Genomic DNA, 22,929 nt, shown 5'->3' with positions numbered 1-22,929 from the left:
ACTGCTGTCTGAAGAAGGTGGCAGTCAGACTCTGCCTCTAGAGGACTTGGAACCCTTCTTCTTGCTCCCACATTGACCTTCGGCACGAGCACCTCCTCTGCTGGAGGCTCTGCCACGAAAGGGCGGAATGAACCTTGACGCTGGAGTGTCCATCCTGGGTCTAGGCACGGAGGGCAAAGGGGTGGCTTTGCGTGCGGATGACGCAACCAGGTCATGAGTGTCTTTCTGGATCAAGGAGGCGGCAATCTCCTTGATCAACTCTTCAGGGAAGAGGCACTTCGAGAGAGGAGCAAACATAAGTTCCGACTTTTGACATGGGGTGACTCCAGCTGACAAGAAGGAGCAAAGGTGATCCCGCTTCTTGAGGACCCCGGACACGAAAGAAGCCGCAAGCTCACTAGAACCATCCCGTATGGCTTTGTCCATGCAGGACATAATGAGCATGGAAGTTTCCTTGTCAGAAGGGGAGGTCTTCCTGCTCAACGCTCCCAAACACCAGTCCAAGAAGTTAAAGACTTCGAATGCTCGAAATACTCCTTTCATTAGATGGTCCATATCCGAAGGAGTCCAACAAATCTTGGAGCGTCTCATGGCCAGCCTGCGGGGAGAGTCTACCAGACTTGAGAAATCGCCCTGGGCAGAGGCAGGAACTCCCAAGCCGAGAACTTCTCCCGTGGCATACCAGACGCTAGATCTGGAAGCAAGCTTGGCCGGGGGAAACATGAAGGCTGTCTTCCCAAGCTGCTTTTTGGACTGCAACCAATCTCCCAGTACTCTTAAAGCTCTCTTGGACGAGCGAGCGAGTACGAGCTTCGTAAAGGCAGGTGCGGATGACTGCATGCCTAAAGCGAACTCAGAGGGAGGCGAGCGTGGTGCTGCAGACACAAACTGATCAGGATATAAATCCTTGAACAGCGCAAGCACTTTCCTAAAGTCTAAGGAGGGAGGCGTGGTCTTGGGTTCGTCGATGTCCGTGTGTTGGTCGTCAAGATGTGCAGCTTCGTCATCATCAGAGAGTCCATCGTCTGAATGTTGAGGAGGAAGCGGCAAAGGAGTAGGTAAAAGCTGGGCGGCTGAGTCCGGCAGCACGGGTGCATGCGTGGCTGCACTGGACCCAACATCATGGAAACGTTGGTCAGTCTGTGAACTGGCAACAACCATAGCTGTGTGGGGACACAAGGCGTCTACTCCTGACTGCGGTCGAGTAGCGGAAACCACAGTGGGTTGCGGAGGTTGACGCACAGCGTCAAAACACGGCAACTTAACTCCACCCTCCTGTTGTTGTGGTAACACGCGAACATCAACGGAGGGTTCCGTGCGTCGGTGAACGTCAACGTGCGTCTGGCAGGGTCGACTGCGCATGGGTGGAGGAACTCTCACAGCTGGAGTGCGGGAGCAGGCAGCCTCAGCGTCTACTGGGCGCACAACCGTGGTTGGTTGTAGGCTAACGGGTGCAGCGTCAACCTTCTCCGCACGATACTCCTGCATGAAAGAAGCTAACTGAGTCTGCATAGACTGTAGCAAAGACCACTTAGGGTCTACAGCAGCAGGTGCGGCAACAGACGGTGTTACTGCCTGTTGCGGTACCACTTTGCCTCTCTTAGGAGGTGTGCAGTCGTCGGAAGACTGCAGCGAGTCCGAACTGACCCAGTGGCTACACCTGGGCCGTTGGACTTGCGCGGAAGGGACCTTGCGTTTAAGAGGCTGTGAGACCTTGGTCCATCGTTTCTGGCGTGAAACCTCTTCCGCAGACGAGGAATGAACGGGCTCACTCGTCTTCTTGTGGGTGGGGCGATCTAGGAAAGATACGTCCGAAACCACGGAGGGAACGTCTGTCCGCTGATTAAAGCCTGTCGAACCCTTTGGTCGTACGACATTGCTTCTCCCCTGGGCTTGGGAGCTTGCAAGAGGTCCCGGACTGGGAGGACGACAGGCACGAACAGACGCACCCTCATGCGTAACACTAACACTTTTCACTGCACCAACACTCACTTCACTTCCCACTGCACTTTTACCCTTCAACTCCCTGACGTCAGCCATGAGTTGGTTGCGGTCACTCGCCAATGACTCGACTCTCTCACCCAGAGCCTGGATGGCACGCATCATATCTGCCATCGAAGGTTGATGAGTGCTAGAAGGGGGGTCGGGAGCAACCACTACAGGGGAAGGAATAGGTTGTGGGGCATGGGGAGAGGAAAAATCAACTGAGCGAGACGAACTCCTCCTGACTCTATCTCTCTCTAGCCTACGTGAATATTTCAGGAAATCTTGAAAATCGAATTCCGAAAGCCCAACGCATTCCTCACATCGATCTTCCAATTGACAGGTTTTACCCCGACAATTGGAACAAATGGTGTGTGGATCGATAGAGGCCTTCGGAAGACGCCTTGAACAGTCCCTAGCACTACACTTCCTGTATTTGGGGACTTGAGAAGGGTCAGACATCTTGAATTAGTCAAAGGGGGGATTCAAAATCTATCCAAGTCGTCAACAAATAATCCAAAATTCAATAAAAGAATGCAAGGAAGTATTGAAGATAACCTCTGCACAGCGAAAGCTAATAACCAGAAATGAATACTTCACCAAATAACGTGAAAATCAATCCAGAAAGCAACAGCGTATTTAGTAGGTCTTGCCAGTGGCACGACAGAGAGAAAATTGGTTCTGTGTTGACATGGAGTACTTGAGTACCTGCTCGACAGATGGCGCTGTTGATGTACACCCCCACCTGTATAGCGATCGCTGGCGTATTTTGTCCTTAGGTTTTTCTGTCGGGCAGCAGAGCTGACAGCTATATGATCACCGGCTAAGTTTAATATTGAAAATTGATGAGACCAGGAAATTAGTAACTGTATGAACTTTTAATTCCTAAAAAATTGATTTTGATACTAAACTTGGTTCTTTCTTCATAACACAGTAATACATTTTCTTTATTACACATGCCTAAAATTTCAAATTTCATACCTTAAATCAACTTGAGCTATTTTACCATGTACTAGGAGGCTTACTTTCAAAACGGCATGCCTGAATAACTGTCCTTTGACAAGTTTTCCCGCAATCTTCACCCAAACATAGACTGTTGGTGCTGTAGCAAAGGAGCCAAGAACAAGATAACGCAGTGACTCGAGAGGATCATAATGATCTCTTGTTTTGTCCAATGACTGCTGAACTACATTTGAAGCAGGCCATAACACAGAGTAAGTAATCATTCCACGCAATACAGGATATTTTTCTGTTACTTTTTTTAACATTCTTAGTATGGCTGTCATACTTCAGAAATGCTTATGTACCAATTCTGAGAATTCTGAAAATAAAAAGCAGAATAAAAATTAATCTATAAAGGAAAAAATTCCCTTAAGGAGTCTTAACTTAGAATATGCACATTATTCACAGAACTGGTAATAACCTGTCATTCACAGTACTGTGCAGTACAGTATTAGCCAATTTTTATGTAAATATGTTATTTTCATTAGTAAAATAAATTTTTGAATATACTTACCCGATAATCATGTAGCTGTCAACTCCGTTGCCCGACAGAATTCTACGGGAGGGATACGCCAGCTATCACTATACTAGAAGGGGGTGTACTCACAAGCGTCACCTGTGGCCAGGTACTACAGTACTTGTTGTTGACGCCACCTCACTTTTTCCTCGGTCCACTGGTTCTCTATGGGGAGGAAGGGTGGGTCAATTAAATCATGATTATCGGGTAAGTATATTCAAAAATTTATTTTACTAATGAAAATAACATTTTTCAATATTAAACTTACCCGATAATCATGTAGCTGATTCACACCCAGGGGGGTGGGTGAAAAACCAGTGTACAAGACTAAAGGATAGCTAAGTATCCCGTATTTCATATAATCAGTTATCCACAATAACAATGAAATAATAAGTACCTGGTAAGGAAGTCGACTTGAACCGTTACTCTGCCTTTAATAAGATCGTCTTCGTTACTGAGCGCAGCGTTCCTCTTGGAAGGCTGAATCAACTCAAAGGTGCTAAAGTATACAGGGCTGCAACCCATACTAAAGGACCTCATCACAACCTTTAACCTCGGCGCTTCTCAAGAAAGAATTGACCACCCGCCAAATCAACAAGGATGTGGAAGGCTTCTTAGCCGACCGTACAACCCATAAAAAGTATTCAAGAGAAAGGTTAAAAGGTTATGGGATTATGGGAATGTAGTGGCTGAGCCCTCGCCTACTACTGCATTCGTTGCTACGAATGGTCCCAGGGTGTAGCAGTACTCGTAAAGAGACTGGACATCTTTGAGATAGAATGATGCGAACACTGACTTGCTTCTCCAATAGGTTGCATCCATAACACTCTGCAGAGAAGGGCTCTGTTTGAAGGCCACTGAAGTAGCCACAGCTCCCACTTCATGTGTCCTTACCTTCAGCAAAGCAAGGTCTTCTTCCTTCAGATGAGAATGTGTTTCTCTAATCAGAAGCCTGAATAGTAAGAAACTGAATTCTTAGAACTTGGTAAAGAAGGTTTCCTGATAGCACACTATAAGGCTTCTGATTGTCCTTGTAAAGGTTAAGACCTTTTTAGATAGTACCTAAGAGCTCTAACTGGGCAAAGTACTCTCTCCAGTTCATTCCCCACCAAGTTGGACAGGCTTGGGATCTCGAACGACTTAGGCCAAGGACGTGAAGGAAGCTCGTTTAGCAAAAACCGAGCTGCAAGGAACATGTAGCCGTTTCAGATGTGAAAACAATGATCCTGCTGAAGGCGTGGATCTCACTTACTCTTTTAGCTGTTGTCAAGCACACGAGGAAAAGAGTTTTTAATGTGAGGTCCTAAAAAGAGGCTGATTGGAGAGGTTCAAATCTTGATGACATAAGGAACCTTAGGACCACGTCTAGATTCCAGCCTGGAGTGGACAACCGACGTTCCTTTGAGGTCTCAAAAGACCTAGGGAGGTCCTGTAGATCTTTGTTGGTGGAAAGATCCAAGCCTCTGTGGCGGAAAACCGCTGCCAACATACTTCTGTAACCCTTGATCGTAGGAGCTGAAAGGGATCTTACTTTCCTTAGATATAACAGGAAGTCAGCAATCTGGGTTACAGTGGTACTGGTTGAGGAAACTGCATTGGTCTTGTACCATCTACGGAAGACTTCCCCTTGAGACTGATAGATTCTGAGAGTGGATGTTCTCCTTGCTTTGGCAATCGCTCTGGCTGCCTCCTTCGAAAAGCCCCTAGCTCTTGAGAGTCTTTCGAAAGTCTGAAGGCAGTCAGACGAAGAGCGTGGAGGTTCGGGTGTACCTTCTTTACGTGAGGTAGACGTAGAAGGTTCACTCCTAGAGGAAGAGTCCTGGGAATGTCGACCAGCCATTGCAGTACCTCTAAGAACCATTCTCTCGCGGGCCAGAGCGGAGCCAACCAACGTCAGCCGTGTCCCTTTGCGAGAGGAGAACTTCTGAAGTACCCTGTTGACAATCTTGAACGGCGGGAATGCATACAGGTCGAGATGGAACCAATCCAGCAGAAAAGCATCCACATGAACTGCTGCTGGGTCTGGAATCGGAGAACAATACAATAGGAGTCTCTAGGTTATCGAGGTAGCGAACAGATCTATGGTTGGCTGACCCCACAGGGCCCAAAGTCTGCTGCAAACATTCTTGTGAAGGGTCCACTCTGTGGGGATGACCTGACCCTTCCGGCTGAGGTGATCTGCCATGACATTCATACCGCCCTGAATGAACCTCGTTACCAGCGTGAGCTTTCGATCTTTAGACCAGATGAGGAGGTCCCTTGCGATCTAGAACAACTTCACGAAAGAGTCCCTCCCTGCTTGAAGGTGTAAGCCAGGGCTGTGGTGTTGTCAGAGTCCACCTCCACCACTTTGTTAAGCTGGAGGGACTTGAAGTTTATCAAGGCCAGAAGAACCGCCAACAACTCCTGCAATTGATGTGAAGTGTCCTTTGCTCCTGATTCCATGTTCTCGATCATTCCTGTCCGTCCAAAGTCGCACCCCAGCCCGTGTCTGATGTGTCCGAGAGGAGACGGCGGTCGGGTTTCTGAACAGCCAAAGGTAGACTTCCTTGAGAAGAAAGCTGTTCTTACACCACGCGAGAGAAGACCTCCTCTCTTCGGAAACAGGAACTGAGACCGTCTCTAGCGTCATGTCCTTTATCCAGTGAGCAGCTAGATGATACTGAAGGGGGGGAGGTGGATTCTCCCTAACACGATGAACAGGGCCAGCGATGAAAGTGTCCCTGTTAGACTCATCCACTACCTGACTGAGCATCGGTTCCTTCTCAGCATGCTCTGGATGCATTCTAGGGCTTGGAAGATCCTTGGGGCCGACGGAAAAGCCCGAAAAGCTCGACTCTGAAGATCCATACCCAGGGAGACAATGGTCTGGGATGGGATGAGCTGAGACTCCTCAAAATTGACCAGGAGGCCCAGTTCCTTGGTCAGATCCATAGTCCATCTAAGAATCTCCAGACAGCGACGACTTGTGGGAGCTCTTAAAAGCCAGTCGTCTGACGGAGCCGGACACAAGATCATGGTACTGCTGCACAGTCTGTGAACTGTCAACCATGGGGAAGCGAGGAAGTACAGTGACAACCCGAAGCTGTCTAGACTGTCTGGGTCGTACAGACAACTCCTTATCGGGTTGCTGAGGTTGCCGCACTGCGTCACAACAAGTCACTTCTGCTGGTTGTTGAACGTCTTCCCAGTGACACACTGACTCCGTAAACAAAAAATCCTTTAACAAGGACTAAGCTTGGACTGTATGTCTTGCAACACAGCTCAAGGTCTATGGGAGCAGGTGTGGTAACAGACGGGGTTAGTGACTGAAGTGGAACCATTACCTTCCCTGGAAGCATGTTATGCTTAAATAAAAGTCCATAGGAGGCTACGCAGCTAAAGGCTCCTCTCCAAATGACAGAGTCCTCAAGGGAATATCAGAAGGAGGGAGAAAAGCACTTTCTCATCTACAGGGACCATATCCGAGAAAAGTTAAGTTCTCTCAGAGAGGGTTTCAATGGTGCAAAAGCAGCAGACTAGAAGGCAACATTATGAAACTGCTTGACAGTCTAGTGAGTTGGCAACAACCAAAGATGTATGACTGAGAAGCATGCGGTAAGGTATGCAGAGCATGTTGTATGCAGAGCATGCTGTATGCAGAGCATGCTGTATGTAGAGCATGTTGTATGCAGAGCATGCTGTATGCAGAGCATGTTGTATGCAGAGCATGCTGAATGCAGAGCATGCTGTATGCAGAGCATGTTGTATGCAGAGCATGCTGTATGTAGAGCATGTTGTATGCAGAGCATGCTGAATGCAGAGCATGCTGTATGCAGAGCATGTTGTATGCAGAGCATGCTGTATGCAGAGCATGCTGTATGCAGAGCATGCTGTATGTAGAGCATGCTGTAAGGTAAGCAGAGCGTGTTGCATGGCGTTTAACATTTCTCAGAAATTCCATGACCAGTGCTAGAGTGCTTCATGCATGCTTGCATGGGGTTTTAATATCAACATAATATTTACCTTACATTCATAACTCATGATTCATTTTTGTTTTGAAGATATTTTTGCCATATTTTGCGATATTGTTAAAAATATATTGCAAGGAATACATATATATTTTTATATAAGTAAGACAAATAACCTCCATTATCATAATGTTTGTGTAGGCATACATGTATATGATTACAAATGCAAGTTATGAAAGTAATGAGGTGTTATTATTGTCATTTGTTATTTCTCAAGTTGAGGAGAAAGTGGCAGATGCATGCGTTGAGGTGGCTGACTCATAGCATGAGGTTGCTGCCTCAAGAGTTGCGCTTGCTGTAAGGGTTGCGGATGCGCAGTAGCAGGTTCCTGAGGAACGAGTTAAGGTTCCTGAGGTGTGAGCTGCGAGAGTTGAGATAGCGGCTGCGCAGAACGCAGTTCTTGTCTCGCGAGTTGAGGTTCCTGAGGAGCTAGCCTAAGCTGCAGCGAGTGCTGAGGTGGCTGCCTCATTGATGGAAGAGGTTGTCGTACCTCAAGAGATTGTTGCCTCGCTGGTGGAACCGCAAGCGGAAGCGGAGGAAGTAAGGCATAAGACTCCTGCTCCCATTGCTGAGGTTGCCTTAAGGAAGGTTAAGGTTGCTGCACAACGCTGGTAACTGGCAACTCAGAACGCGGTAAGGTAGCCTGAGGAACCTCAACTTCGTACGCCTGGCAGACTGGACTGCGGTGAGGCGGAGCTCTCGCAGGAGGAGGCGGAGGTTGCTGCACACCGCTGGTAACTGGCAACTCAGAATGCGGTAAGGTAGCCTGAGGAACCTCAACTTCGTACGCCTGGCAGACTGGACTGCGGAGAGGCGGAGCGTTCGCAGGAGGAGGTGTAACCTTCTCAGCCTGAAACTCACGCATTAAGACCCCAAGCTGCGACTGCATGGACTGCAGCAAAGTCGTCTTGGGATCAACAGACGATAAGGTCTGTTGTGGCATCGCCTTACCTCTCTTAGGAGGTGTGCAGTCACCTGAGACTGAGGAGAGTCAGAGCTAACCCAATGACTGCATCCGGGTTGTTGAACTCTAACTTCGTACGTCTGGCATAGGTCTGGACTTTACGTTTAAGAGGTCTTGAGACCTGAGACCAGCGTTTTCTCCCCGAAATTTCTTCTGCAGACGAGCAAAATAAGGGCTCAATCGTCTGCGGGTGGGAGTGACGGTCTCTTAAGACACGCCCGCAACCACCGAGGATACTTCTGTGCGCCGATCAAGGCCTGCCGAACCCTTTTGCCCTTCGACATTGCTTCTCCCCTGGGCTTGGGAGCTTGCAAGAGGTCCCGGACTGGGAGGACGACTGGCACGCACAGAAGTACCCTCACGCACAACACTGACACACTTTGCGCTAATCACTTATCACTTTTGATTTTCTGTTTGCACTTATTTCACTGAACTCGAAACTTTAAGTGGTTTGTACCTGAAACACGCAATTCTATCCTTTCTCAAAAGTTAGTAATTGCGAAAACAGAATTACAATGTAACAGAAAAATCTAATGAAAGATAAATAATTCAGTGGCTGGAAAGAGACTAAACACTAGATCAAATAAACTACGTTTAAAATCTCTCACCGCATAAAGCTTGAGAACAAGAAAAACTCTAGAAACGTTTACCTTCTTCCCCTAAAGAGACTAGGGAGAAGAGCAAAAACGATAACAACGTTACTCGCTTGAACGAAACGTTTATCCTCCTCTTTCTCCCTCCGTCTCTATCTCTCTCTCTCTCTCTCTCTCTCTCTCTCTCTCTCTCTCTTGACTTAGAACCTGAGAGAAGAGCCCAATCATATATATCGTTAAAACATATTATTGTTAAAGGAAAATATTTCCCAAAATGAAAAGTTCCTTTGTAGAATTAAAACCATTAAGTTAAGAAAGAATGAACAAAACGCTAGACACGGTTACTCTTACTGCAACGTGACACCGTGAAAATTCTCTCTCTATCGTAACGATAGAGCGCAAGTTGAACGTTCTGAAACGTCAACAACTGCAGAGACAAAACAAAACGTTAGTTCAACTTTGAAAACAGTACGAGACTATCAAAGAAATTCTTTCAAAAACATTAAAATAGCATAATATGTTAACAGGTAAAACCGAAATGACGGGCTCAATGTTAATTAACTTCGGTACAAGAAAAGACCGCCTACCATTAGGAAAGGTCGAATATATAAAAATTAATTTTAATAATTTTATAATAAAAGGAAGTTAATCGAAGAGGCCTATAAAAGGCGGAGAGATATAAAATAAATCTATAACTTTTGTTAAGCAAAATTAAGAAAGAGAGTCTATACTCTCTTAGACACCAACACTTCCGTCTAAGGGAAGGGTCGGCCATTTAAAAGTGAAAGAGAGTTCATTCTCTCTTCGTCACCATAATTAAATTAATTCCAAAAGCTAACTAAGCTAATATAGAAGTTTCTAGTATAGCGAATAGCTGCAAATTTTAGAGAAATACTTCACCAAACCGTGAACAATACTCCAAAATCATAAGCGTATCCAAGAACGTCTTGCCGGAAGCACGACAGAGGAATAAGTGAGGTGGCGTCAACAACAAGTACTGTAGTACCTGGCCACAGGTGGCGCTTGTGAGTACACCCCCTTCTAGTATAGTGATAGCTGGCGTATCCCTCCCGTAGAATTCTGTCGGGCAACGGAGTTGACAGCTACATGATTATCGGGTAAGTTTAATATTGAAAAATCACAAATTTCAAAAATAATTTGTATTTTTCCTAACTATACAAACTTTGAATCCTTAAATAGGAGTATGCTTTCACGTAGCTGGAACTCGGCTGACAAGATTCATAACAAGATGTTGGTAGTTACTGCTGGGTGTTGGGGAAGCCACAGTGGTGAGAAACTACTACTTCCTACGCCGTTCAAATCTCTCCCAAGGGGAGGCAGGCCACACTCTACAGTCTATGCAGGGAGAACGCTGCTCGCAGCAATGCCCTCTGCACAAAGGACACAGAGAATGCTGGTCGGTCTCCAACGAAGACATGAATGTACCGCAAGTAGCACCCTCATGCCTTCGAAAGATTTGCATGAAGGCAATCAAAGAGAAAACACGCACACCTGAAAAGAAAAAAAAATACAAAAAAGTCCAATGACAGTCTGGGGAGAGAGAGGACACGTCCAATCTCTGCTGAGCCAAAAGAAAAAATGGCGTACCTCACTGTTGTGAGAGTATTTATAGAGGCGGCTGGGTACTTCCTGGCCACCTGCAGCCTACCCGCTTAAGGGGTTAGGAAGGGTTGCCACCTCGTACTTTAAGCCTAATGGCTACCTTCCAGCTTCGCCGAAAGATAATCCAAATAAATAACGTTAGGTTTGTTAGTATAGGAACAACTGTAGTTATTTATTTGGATATTATATCGGCAAAGCTGGAAGGTAGCCCCTAGACTTAAAGTGCGAGGTAGCAACCCTGCCTAACAGCTTGAGCGGGCAGACCGGGGGTGGCTGGGGGTACCCAGACACCTCTATATATACTCTCACAGATGTGAGATGTGAGCTACGTCACTTTTGATTACAGGTAGAACTTCTAGGGGACAAGTGATGGCGGGCTGATCTATATAAATAACTACAGGTTTGTATTAGTTAGTGAAAAATACAAATTATTTGTCATTTGTTCCCATACTAACAAGCCTTCCGTTATTTATTTGGATGACTCACTCTTAGGTGGGTTGAAGTCCTAATTCTGGCATGGACATGGACCCAGTTTTACCTAGTGCAGTAAATGTCTATGGTCTAGGGAAAACTTTAACACCTCGCTAAAATATACAAAGTGAGTATACTGTAATAGTGGCCTGAGCAATTCAATGTAATGAGAGTTTGTCGTCTTTTATGAACACATTCCGAGTTTATACAGGAATAGCAAGACGTTTCCCATTGTTTACCTAGCAGAAAACAATGGGGACGTGATCAATATATAAATTTATGACATACTAGGCTACACAAGGGAAATGGAGTTTTTATGATAAAACAAAGTTTTATGAATACTTACCTGGCAGTTATATATATATATAGCTGAGTCTCCGACTGCGGCAGAATTTAATAGAAAATCGCGGCAACCGCCTTGTGGTGGTTGTGTGGTTAGATGGTTAACAACCCTTACAGGGTGGTACTTGGAATCATTCCCGTTTTCTGTTCCTCAGATTATCTTTGCCCGACCTGTCTCCTGAGGGGAGGTGGGTGGGCTTTAAAATATATATATATAACTGCCAGGTAAGTATTCATAAAACTTTGTTTTATCATAAAAACTCTATTTTTATGAATAGAACTTACCTGGCAGTTATATATATATACTGTAGCTGATTCACACATTTGGAGGAGGGAAACAGACAGAAAAACATAGTTGGGGAAACAACAAAAGAGTTGTAGGAGAACAAACACCTTGATTCCTTACCTGCTAAGGTAGCTGACTTCAAAGGTAACTGCCTCTAGAGTCGCTTTCCCTTAGGAGTGTTCAGCCAGGAGTAGACCTGCTACGCTGCAAACAACTCAATCGAGTCTGTCAAAGGGGTAGGACCAACAACTTGACTAGACTTCAGAAAACTACCTTCCCATATAATAAAAACCTGCAACCTTACTAAAGCTAACCATCTAACCTTGCAGAAATAGATATAAACTATCTATCTGGACTGAGGGAACCGTACCACAAGACGAGGACCTCAGACAACCATAAAAAACACAAACCCATATACAAGTACATAAACTAAGGTTGAGTGGGGGTAGTAACTCCTTTGCCTAATACAGAAGCCGCAGCTACGTATGGGCCCAAGGTATAACACTTGTCATAGTCCACTCTTACCTCTCTGAGGTAATGAGAAGCGAAGACAGAGTTGCTCCTCCAGAACGTTGCGTCCATGATCTGCTTAACTGACCTATTTTTCCGGTATGCCAGCGAAGCAGCAATGGCCCTTACTTCGTGAGCCCGTACTTTTAACAGGGCGAAGTTTTCTTCCTCACAAAAGAGGTGGGCTTCCCTAATAGTTTCCCTCAGGAAAAAGGACAAAGCATTCTTTGACGGGTTTTTGAGGATCCTTCACCGAACACCATAAGGAGTTGGAAGCACCCCTCACGCTCTTAGTGTGGGCCAAATAAGCCTTGAGAGCCCTAACCAGGCAGAGGAGGCTTTCCTGTTCCTGACCCACTAGATTCGTGAGGTTAGGGACTTCAAAAGTCCTGGGCCAGGGTTTCGAAGGGTTCTCATTCTTGGCGAGAAAGTCGAACCTCAAGGCACAAACCGCTCCATTTAGGGTGAAGGCTACACGCTTCTCGATTGCCTGGACCTCGCTGATCCTCCTGGCAGTCGCTAGAGACAAAAGGAAGAGGGTTTTCTTAGTCACATCTCGCAGAGAAGCTTGCGAGATAGGCTCAAACTTCCTGGAGCACAAAAACTTAAGCACCACATCCAGGTTCCAAGAAGGGGGTCTTAAGTGCACCTGCTTCGTTGTCTCAAAAGACCTAATGAGGTCCTGCAAGTCCTTATTCTGAGATAACTCTAAGCCTCTATGCCTAAAGACGGTTGAGAGCATGCTCCTGTATCCTTTAATGGTAGATACAGCCAGCTTAGCATCCTGCCTGAGGTACAAAAGAAAGTCTGCAATCTGGCTTAGAGAGGTAGAGGACGAGGAAACCTTGCGCCTCCTGCACCAAGCTCTAAAGGTCTCCCACTTTGACTGGTAGACTCTTTGTGAAGAGATCCTCCTTGCCCTGGCAATAGCTTTCGCCGCTTGTGCCGAAAAGCCTCGAGATCTAACGAGCTTCTCAACAGTCTGAAGGCAGTCAGATTGAGAGCGAGGGGGTTTTGGTGAAATCTCTCGAAGTGGGGTTGTCTGAGAAGATCTGGACTTGCCGGGAGTCTTCTTGGAAAGTCCATCAGCAACCCTACCACTTCGGTGAACCATTCCCTCGCAGGCCAGAATGGAGCCACTAGGATCATTCGTCCCGAATCGAGGAGAGCGAATTTCCTGACAACCAGATTGATGATCTTGAACGGGGGAAAGGCATACATGTCCAGCCCCGTCCAATCCATCAAGAAGGCGTCCACTGCAACAGCTTCCTCGTCCGGGACTAGGGAGCAGTAGTTGGGGATCCTCTTGTTTAGACCGGAAGCGAAAAGGTCTATTACCGGTCTGCCCCACAACTTCCAGAGGCTCCGACAGACATGCGGGTTGAGAGTCCACTCTGTAGGAAGGACTTGTCCCCTCCTGCAGAGCATGTCTGCCCTGATGTTTCTCTGCCCTTGAACAAACCTTGTCAACCGCTGGGTCTCGTTCTTGTTCGCCCAAAGGAGAAGCTCTCTCGCAGTTGAGAACAGAGAGAGGGAGTGAGTTCCCCCTTGCTTCCTTATGTACGCGAGAGCTGTGGTGTTGTCGGAATTGATCTCCACAGTCTTTCCCGACACCGAGGTTTTGAAGGCCTTGAGCCCTAACAAAATGGCCATCAATTCCTTCCTGTTGATATGCCAACTGACCTGACTCCCTTCCCAAATACCTGAGACCTCTTTGTTCCCCAGTGTTGCTCCCCAGCCTGACTCGGACGCGTCTGAGAATAACACTAGGTCGGGGTTCTTCTTGAACAAGGAGATCCCTTTTCCCAACAGAGCTGGGTCCAGCCACCACATTAAAAGATCCTTGATCTCTGTCGGAATGGGAAAAGAAAAAGTGTCCTCCAGGATCTTTCTCTTCCAAACCTTTGCAAGGAAGTGTTGCAGAGGCCTTAGGTGCAGTCTCCCCAAAGGGACAAACTGCTCCAGGGAGGAGAGAGTTCCCAGCAGACTCATCCACTCCTTCGCTGAGCATTCCTGCTTCCTCAAAAAGTCTTTGACTTTGTCCAGGCACCTGGTCTGCCTCTCCTGGGAGGGAGAAGCCTGAAAAAGAACTGAATTCAGAACTATCCCCAAATAGAGAATAGTCTGATTCGGCTCGGTCTGAGACTTCCCCCAGTTGACGATGAGTCCCAGGTCCTGAGTCATCGTATAAGTCTTCATTAGGTCCTCCAGACATTTCTCTTTCGACTGTGACCGGATCAGCCAATCGTCTAGATAGAAGGAGACCCTTATTCCCTCCTGGTGTAACCAGCCTGCCACATTCGCCATTAGTCTGGTGAAAACTTGGGGAGCTGTGCTGAGACCGAAGCAAAGTGCCCTGAACTGGAAGCACTTGCCCTGGAACACAAACATCAGATATCTCCTCGAAGACGGATGAATGGGGACGTGAAAATAAGCGTCCTGCAGGTCGAGAGAAACCATCCAGTCTCCTGGACGAACTGCAGCCAGCACTGACTGAGTCGTCTCCATGGAGAACTTTGTTTTCTCCACGAAGGCGTTCAGAGAGCTGACATCTAGGACTGGTCTCCATCCACCCGAGTTCTTGGGAACCAGAAACAGGCGATTGTAAAAGCCTGGGGAGGCGAGGTCTTGAACCGGCTCTATTGCTCCCTTGACCAACATCTGGTTGACTAGCTCCAGAAGAGCCTCTCGTTTCCCCGCGTCGGTGTACTGAGCCACTAAGGCTAGGGGAGAGTCTGAGAGAGGTGGTTTCTTTAAAAAGGGGATCTTGTAACCTTCCTTGACGACTGAGAGGGACCAGGTGTCCGCCCCTCTCCTTTTCCAAGACTGCCAAAAACGAGACAGTCTTGCCCCTACTGGTGTCTGGAGGACTTCCATCTCATTTTTTGGACCGGGGCCTAAACGCACCCCTGCTGGTCCTTAGCCCTGACTCTTGTCTTCTCCCCCTAAAATCCGCTCTCGAGGAGATCCTGCCCCGAAAGGGCTGTTGAAACTTCTTCTCCTCCTTCTTCAAAGGAGCAGGAGCAACAGGTAAGGTCTTTCTAGCCGACCGAGACAAAAGGTCCTGAGTACCCTTCTGAGCCAGAGAAAGGGAGATATCTCTGACCAGAGCTTCAGGAAAAAGATGACGTGAAAATGGGGCGTAAAGTAGCTCCGACTTCTGGGCAACAGTCACAGATCTAGAGGTAAAGGAGCACAAAAGGCCCTCTTCTTTAAGACCCCTGCTGAGAAAAGGGAAGCCAATTCATTAGCTCCATCCCTTAGAGCTTTGTCCATGCAGGACATGATATTCGTCAGGTCCTTCGTGTCCTCCAGGAGTTCAGACTTCCTGGCCAGAGTCCCAAGAGACCAGTCCAGGAAGCTGAAAACCTCGAAAACCCTGAAAATTCCCTTGACGAGGTGATCAAGCTCCGACATGGACCACATCACCTTGGCAGAGTTTAAAGCATGCCTTCTTGCCGAGTCCACAAGAGCCGAGAAGTCACCTTGGGAGGAGGCAGGCACTCCTAACCCCAAAGGTTCCCCTGTCTCATACCACATACCGGCCTTGGAAGCAAGCCGAGACGGTGGAAAAGAAAAGGTGGTCTTGACAGCTTGTCTCCGTTCCTTCATCCAATCATCCACTTTAGCGAGAGCTTTCCTGGCCGAAATTGAAAGTTTCATTTTGATGAAGGCCGAAGACTTAGTAGCTTTCTTCCTGGTAAATTGAGACTGAGGAGAACGAGGGGCCGAAGGTTGAAATTCCTCCCCATAAAGTTCCAAAAGAGAGCGAGAAAGAACCTTGTAATCACTAGAAGAGTCGGCAGGTTTTTCTTCCTCTTCCGAAATATCTTTGAGGTCCTGCTCAAGGATAACATCCCGAAGAGTTGGGCTGCCAGCAGTCTGGCAGCGAGAGCTGTTTGAATCCTGGCGCCAAGCGCCGCTAACATCCAGTCGGCGAGAGGCTGTATCGTCACGATGACGAGAAGCGGTATTCGTCACGATGACGAGAAGCGGTATCGTCACGATGACGAGAGGCAGTATCGTCACGATGACGAGAAACGGAAGCGTCCTGAAGATGCAGGCTGCCTTCGCCTTGAAAATGCAGACTGCATTCATCCTGTTTCCTAAGAAACGAGGCAGTAACGTCCTGGCGTTTCGAAAGAGAAACGGAATCGTCACGGCGCCGAGAACGAGAGGCAGTATCGTCCTGGCGCCGGGAGAGGGGGGAAGGAAATTCCTGGCAGCGTGCCGATGAAGAGGGTGTGCATTGTCGTACGGCCGACGAAGTGCGCAGAGGTTTCTTGGGAGAGATACTAAAATCTCTCTTAGAAGATGATCTCTTAACAGGCAAAGAGACGTCCTTACGTCTGACAGACTGAGAAGGGTGGCTGAAAGCTTTAACTAACGATGAAAGTTGTTCCTGCATAACAACCATGAAAGCTTTAGCAACCTCCGCTGGCTCTCGCGGTGCCGAAGACGGCAGTTGTCGTATGGCTTGACTGGGAGCGCTGGCAGAAGAAGTAGGGAGTCTAGCAGGATTAACTGGGCTAAGGACTTTCTGTTTCGCCAATTTAACAGGAACAACATCGAAATCGTCTTCCGAAGGATCAGGATCTCGGCTACTCGAACCGGGAGAGGGAGAGCGAGACTGCACGTCCTGGTTCCACCCTCTCTTCATTGGTCGATTCGTAATGACAATTACGTCTGGGAAATTATCAGGCGAAGACACAAACGTATCCGACACGCCTTTCCTACGGCGGTCAAGAGCAGCCTGGGAGATCGCAACAGGACTGTCTGAGGCGACGACTGACCGAGGATAAGCACCTCTCACCCCCTTTTGGCTTTCGACGTACCTTCTCTCTTGGTCCTGGGAGCTTGGTAGAGGTCTAGACCTAGGGGTATGACAGATTCGATCAGTCGCCACCTCCACTGCACTTTCACAAGCACTAATTTCACCTACACCCTTACCTTTAAAGGCCTCCAACTGAGCTTTAATGGCCTACAATTCAGCAGCTAATTTAGCATACCCAGGGTCATCCGTAGGCACAGATCCTGTAGAAGGGACAGGAGTCACTACATTTGGGGAAGGAATACCTTCCAAAGGGGTTACAAGCAAAGGGTCAATAGATAAATCTAAACTAGGCTCACTAGCAGACTTTGACTTTGATTTAGCTCTTCTAACTCTATCAATCTCAAGTTTGCGCACATAGCGCTTCATAGCTAACCAATTATCATCACTTAAAACCTTGCATTCCTTGCACTTATTATCTAAAGCACATTCAAACCCCCTGCAACCCATACAGATAGTGAGGGTCAACCGAAACTTTCGGCAACCTCACCTTGCAAATATCATTCGCACAAACAAGATAATGAATTTTCTCACTCATGATAATAAAGGAAAAAAGACAAAAAAAAAAAAAAAAAAAACACGATTGCCAAATCCCAACACAGTGTACTTCACCAAAAACGAAGTTCAAAAAGGCGATGAAGGGAATGCGATCCGAAAAAACTCTGAAAGGCGGACCAACGATGTTGTCAATCCGGCCGGCAGAGATAATCTGAGGAACAGAAAACGGGAATGATTCCAAGTACCACCCTGTAAGGGTTGTTAACCATCTAACCACACAACCACCACAAGGCGGTTGCCACGATTTTCGATTAAATTCTGCCGCAGTCGGAGACTCAGCTATATATATATAACTGCCAGGTAAGTTCTATTCATAAAAGTGATAATTACCTGCAGAGGTTGAAGACAGCTTGTAGAAAGACCCATGGTGATGTATCCCAAGAGAGGGGGAAGATGAAGAAAGGAAAAGCCGGACATACTCTCATTCATCCCAGTCTTAACAATGGTAACCAATGCCCTCAACCAACTGCTACTTGTCCATCAAGGAGTCTGAGGTATTTTTAAACCACTTGTTGAGCAGACACCACAAAACCGATAGTTAAAGTATCGAGCCTCCTGTGGGTCACTTCTTTTACAGTAGATAATGGGTTGTGAAGGTATTTTATCTCTTCCACACACCCGCTTGTAGTACTTGCAACATAAAAGTTGCGTTTAAATGCCAAGGACGTACTAATGCCCCTAACATCATAGGCTCTAGGTCGTCGAGCCGGAGGAGGATCAGGAGCCAAGGCTCTTTCAATCACCTGGCAAATCCAGGAGGAGATAGTGTTCTTAGTGATCCTCCTCTTTACCTTACCGGAGATAAAAAACAGAGGTGTTGGTCAGGGCCGTGTTACTGCAGTGCGTTTAAGATAGTATCTTAAACTCCTCACTGGACATAGTAACAACTAATCTGGGTCATTGGTTACAGAACGGAGACTCGCAATCTGAAACAGCACGAATCTAGGGTCCAGTACCCCAGGATTTTGACTCTTAGCAATAAACTCAGGGACGAAGCCGAGTGTCACTTCCCCCCATCCCCTTGAATGGGAGAAATCATATGAGAGGCCATGAAGTTCACAGACTCTCTTTGCCGAGGCTAAAGCGAGCAGGAAAGCCGTCTTCAAAGTTAGGTTTCGGTCAGATGCATGGCGTAATGGTTCGTAGGGAGGTCCTTTTAAGGATCTCAAGACGCGAACCACTTTCCAAGGCGGAGTGCTAATCTCTGACTGAGGGCAAGTGATCTCATAACTTTGTAGGAGTAAAGAAAGCTCCAACGAAGAGGAAATGTCTACTCCATCTTAAAGGCGAGGCTCAAGGCTGAGCGATAGCCTTTCACCGCCGAGACTGAAAGAAGCTTTTCCTCCCGAAGGTATTAAAACTCCGCTATTACTGGTATAGAGGCATCAAGAGAGGAGATATTCCTTCCACGACACCAAACCCAGAAGACACTCGATTTTGCCTGGTACACTGAAGCCGAGGACTCACGGAAGTAGCCGGACATTCTTTCCATAACTTGCGGTGAAAAACCCTTCTGAGAGTAGATGCTGGATAGACTCCAGGCATGAAATTGAAGTGACTGCAAGGTTCAGTGGAAGATGTTCGCATATGGTTGTTTGAGTAGATCTGGTCGTGGAGAAAGCTCTCTCGGTAGATCTACTAGAGGTTGCAGGAGGTCCTGAAACCACTCTGCATGATGCCATAGCGGAGCTACAAGGGTCATCCTTAGATTTTTGGATGCTCTGGTCTTGTTGAGCAGTCTTCTCATTGGACAGAATGAGGGAAAAGCGTACACGTCTATGCTGTCGCACCGTTGTTGAAATGCATACTGCCATAGAGCCTCAGGGTACAGGACTGGAGAACAGTACAGCAAAAGCTTGCTGATCCTAGATGTTGCAAACAGGTTTACAGTCGGGAACCCCAAAAAGTGAGGACTTTGTTGGCTATCTGATGATTCAAAGACCATTCAGAGCCTACTACCTCAGTCGCTCAGCTAAGATTGCCTGTGAGCACATTCCTCTTGCCAGTAACGAAGTGAGCCGATAGGGACACCAAATGTTCTTCTAACCATCTGAGGATCTTTACTGCAAGATGGCGTAGAGGCTGCGAAAAGGTACCGCCTTGTTTGTCTATGTAAGCCACAACCATGGTATTGTCGCTCATCAACACCAAAGAGTGACCTGCTAGCAACTGTTGGAACTGATGAAGGGCTAGGTATGCTGCTCTCATCTCAATGAGATTTATGTGCTGATACCTTTCTGATTCTGACCAAAGGCCGGAGATCATGTGATGCACCAAGTGAGCCCCCTACCCTTCTTTTGATGCATCCTTGAAGAGTATCAAGTCTGTAGTAGGGAGGAGATGATCCTGACCCCTGCGAAGGTTTTCGTTTGCCATCCACCAACTCATGTCCGTCAACTGCTCCTGAGTAATAGGAACTCGAATGTCCGGTGAATCTGAGTGTTGGCCACACAGATTTTCGCTGCCATTGCAGGGATCTTATCCTGAGCCGGCTGTTTGGAACTAGACGGAGGAGAGAGGTTAGGTGACCTAACTGACTCAACCAACGAGAGGCTGGAAGAACTTCCTTTCTGAAGAAGGGTGAAGCTAATTCTCTCAGTCTGTGTACTCTTTTGTCTGATGGGAAGGCTCTGTTGGACGGTATCTATTATTATACTGAGGTACAGTATACCAGTCTTTGTGAAGGTCGCAGTGATGACTTTTCAAGATTTATTAAGACCCCCAGATCCTGACAAAACTCGTGAAGCATATATCGGTGATGAAGAAGGGTAGTCACCGAGTCAGCCACGATTAGCCAGTCATCCACTTATCTGAGGAGACAAATGCCGTTCCAGTGAGCCCAAGATGACACTAGGGCGAACACTCCGGTAAAGACCTGAGAAACTGTCTCGAACCAAAGCATATTTTGTTCTCGTGTATGAACCTTAAATACTTCCTTGTGACGGATGAATTGGGATCTGGAAGTATGCGTCTTTTAGATCCAGTGTGCGCATGAAGTCCCTTGGTCGAACCACCTGAACGACAATGTCTGAACCGAATCTGTTGAACAAACTTGTTCAGAGGGGAGAGATCGATGGACTGGTCGACCGCCACTAGTTGCCTTTTTCACTAGAAAAATTTGACTGTAGAAGCCTGGGGACACATCCGCAACTTCTTGGAGAGCACCCTTCTGCAGCATGGTCTGGATATTTGGCCGTGAAGGCCAGCTACTTTGCGGATCCCTTCGCATAGAAGCTTAGATGCACCAGATCCCGAGTCAGAGGAGGGAGAGATTGATTGAACGGGACGCGATACCCTAGGGAGATTACTTCAACAATCCAAGGATCTGCCCCCTGGAACTGCCACCCCTGCCAGAGGTGCAGCAGGCATCCTCCCACAGGTGGTAGGTGAAGAGGAATGCCATTCCTAGTGGGAGTGTCCACGTCGGCCACTGCCCTTCGCTCCCTTCTTTCTGGCCTTTGGACTGAAAGGGCAGCTTAGACACCTTAGCAGTTCCTGAGGACCTAGAGGTTGAGGGATGAGAAGATGAAGGTGCTTACTGACTGTGAGAAGACCTTGATGTCATAACCCTATGGAGGAGAGAATTGGTCAAGGATTTCTTCCAGCCCTTGCAATCTCCTCTGGAATGAAGAGAGAAGAACCCTCAAGGGTGGAATTCCTCAACCAGAAGACTTCCCCCTTCGGCACCTGCTTATGGAATTTCCCAATACGACCCGACGAGGTTTAAGAAAAAAAAAAATTATTTTTGCCATAATTTTTCGTTCATGTTGGTTGCGCGTGATATCGACCTGCGAGACCTCAGTTCGGTGTGCGCAGCAGTCGGGTGAGGACGCATTTCATCCCAGCTATTTTCCTTATGCTATTTCTGAGATACCCTTGGGTCGAGCTCGACCCATCAATACCTAATTAAGGCAAGTTGTGTAATATCAAAGTTTTTATATAATTATCAAATGTGCAATAGTTTTTAGGCGTGTATGAAAAAGGATTGTTGTAAAGTGTTTGTGAATGTCTTCTACCCAGTATGTTTTTATAAAATAGTTTATAATTTTTCCTGTTTTTGTAATTTTGTACCTTTATGACAACTTAATTATGATCATTATTTGGGGCCGGTTTAGTATGTGGCCTACCTTTTTTATTCTGGTTTAGTATGTGGCCTACCTTTTTTATGCCGTCATGGCCGGCGCAATTTTCCCGGAGCCTTGCGTCCGTTAGGGGGTAGGTCGAAGCGGCAATCAAGCCGCCTTTGTAGGAGCCCGGCCGGCATCGCAATCCACCCGGCAAGCGGGGAGATTGTAGAATACCAGCCAAAGATGTTGTGATGGCTAGGCCATCACTAAAGGACTGAAGGGGAAGATAAAACGGTCTTATATTTTGTGCCGAAAGAAGGTGGCACATCTGCCTCCCACTATCGGTCACAAGCACAGAAACATAGTTTCTATACCGGCGCCGTCTTGGGCGGCAGAGGAATAACGATTCCTCCACCTACGACATTGCCGGATATAAGACATGTCTTCTAGACCACAAGGGAGAAGATGGCGGCAATTGTACTACTACTTTCAGTTGTGGGCTAGGGAAGCCGGGCTTCCTATGCCTGCAACTGTGAACCGGCAGGGGAGTGACTAGTCCCCCGTCAGTAAAGTTGCCGACAACAAGACTGAATACTCTGAGTTACAGTCGTAATTCAAAGCTGGGATACTAACCGGCAAAGAGGGAAGACAGAAACACTAGCCTAGTCAAGCTGGAGTACACTACTCCTATGGCAAGACCAAGATAAGGTTGTCGCCAACACTCAGAGGGAAGGTAGGGTTTACCCATAAATCTCTAATAGAGACGAGCATCAAATTATATAAGTAATTCTAGGAGGTATGCTATCTCCTACTGAATTGATAAAACGATACAAGAGGGTAAATGGGGATAATGTACGAAAGTATACTAAAACGCAATAGGCTAGCCTAACGCGAGTCGGGATCTCGGCTACGCTACGTCACCGAGACCCTATCGTATACGATCGAAACGTTTCACAGAAGAGGAAATATTACGTGCATGATCTTATCTTCACTAGTATAATTTGCCTAAATAGCTATAATTCAATAAAGCTAAATATCGTTAACGTCATACTACTGACTAAAATGATATTTTCAATTTAAAATAAATTTTTGAATATACTTACCCGGTGAATATATAAATAGCTGACGTCTCCGACGGTCGACAGATTCCAAAAACTCGCGAGTGATCGCCG

General features: G+C 47.0%; 1 protein-coding gene across 4 annotated transcripts in view; it reads right to left on the bottom strand.

The window, feature by feature from the left end:
- Nucleotides 1-22,929, bottom strand: part of LOC137627926 (PXMP2/4 family protein 4-like) — a 100,592-nt gene that overhangs the window by 32,615 nt on the left and 45,048 nt on the right. For 3 of the 4 annotated variants that reach the window (XM_068359384.1, XM_068359386.1, XM_068359387.1), the window contains one exon: nt 3,009-3,304. In XM_068359384.1, the coding sequence (XP_068215485.1) occupies nt 3,009-3,269 (261 nt within the window). In that variant the 5' untranslated portion in view covers nt 3,270-3,304. Of the gene's footprint in view, nt 1-3,008; nt 3,305-10,252; nt 10,571-22,929 lie in introns of those variants that run through there. The other variant, XM_068359388.1, reaches the window with a different exon arrangement.

Source organism: Palaemon carinicauda, chromosome 2 (assembly GCF_036898095.1).
Source record: "Palaemon carinicauda isolate YSFRI2023 chromosome 2, ASM3689809v2, whole genome shotgun sequence".
NCBI classification, from domain to species: Eukaryota; Metazoa; Arthropoda; class Malacostraca; order Decapoda; family Palaemonidae; genus Palaemon; species Palaemon carinicauda.
The sequence above is the reverse complement of the archived record's forward strand: the minus strand, read 5'-3'. Positions and strand labels throughout refer to the sequence as shown.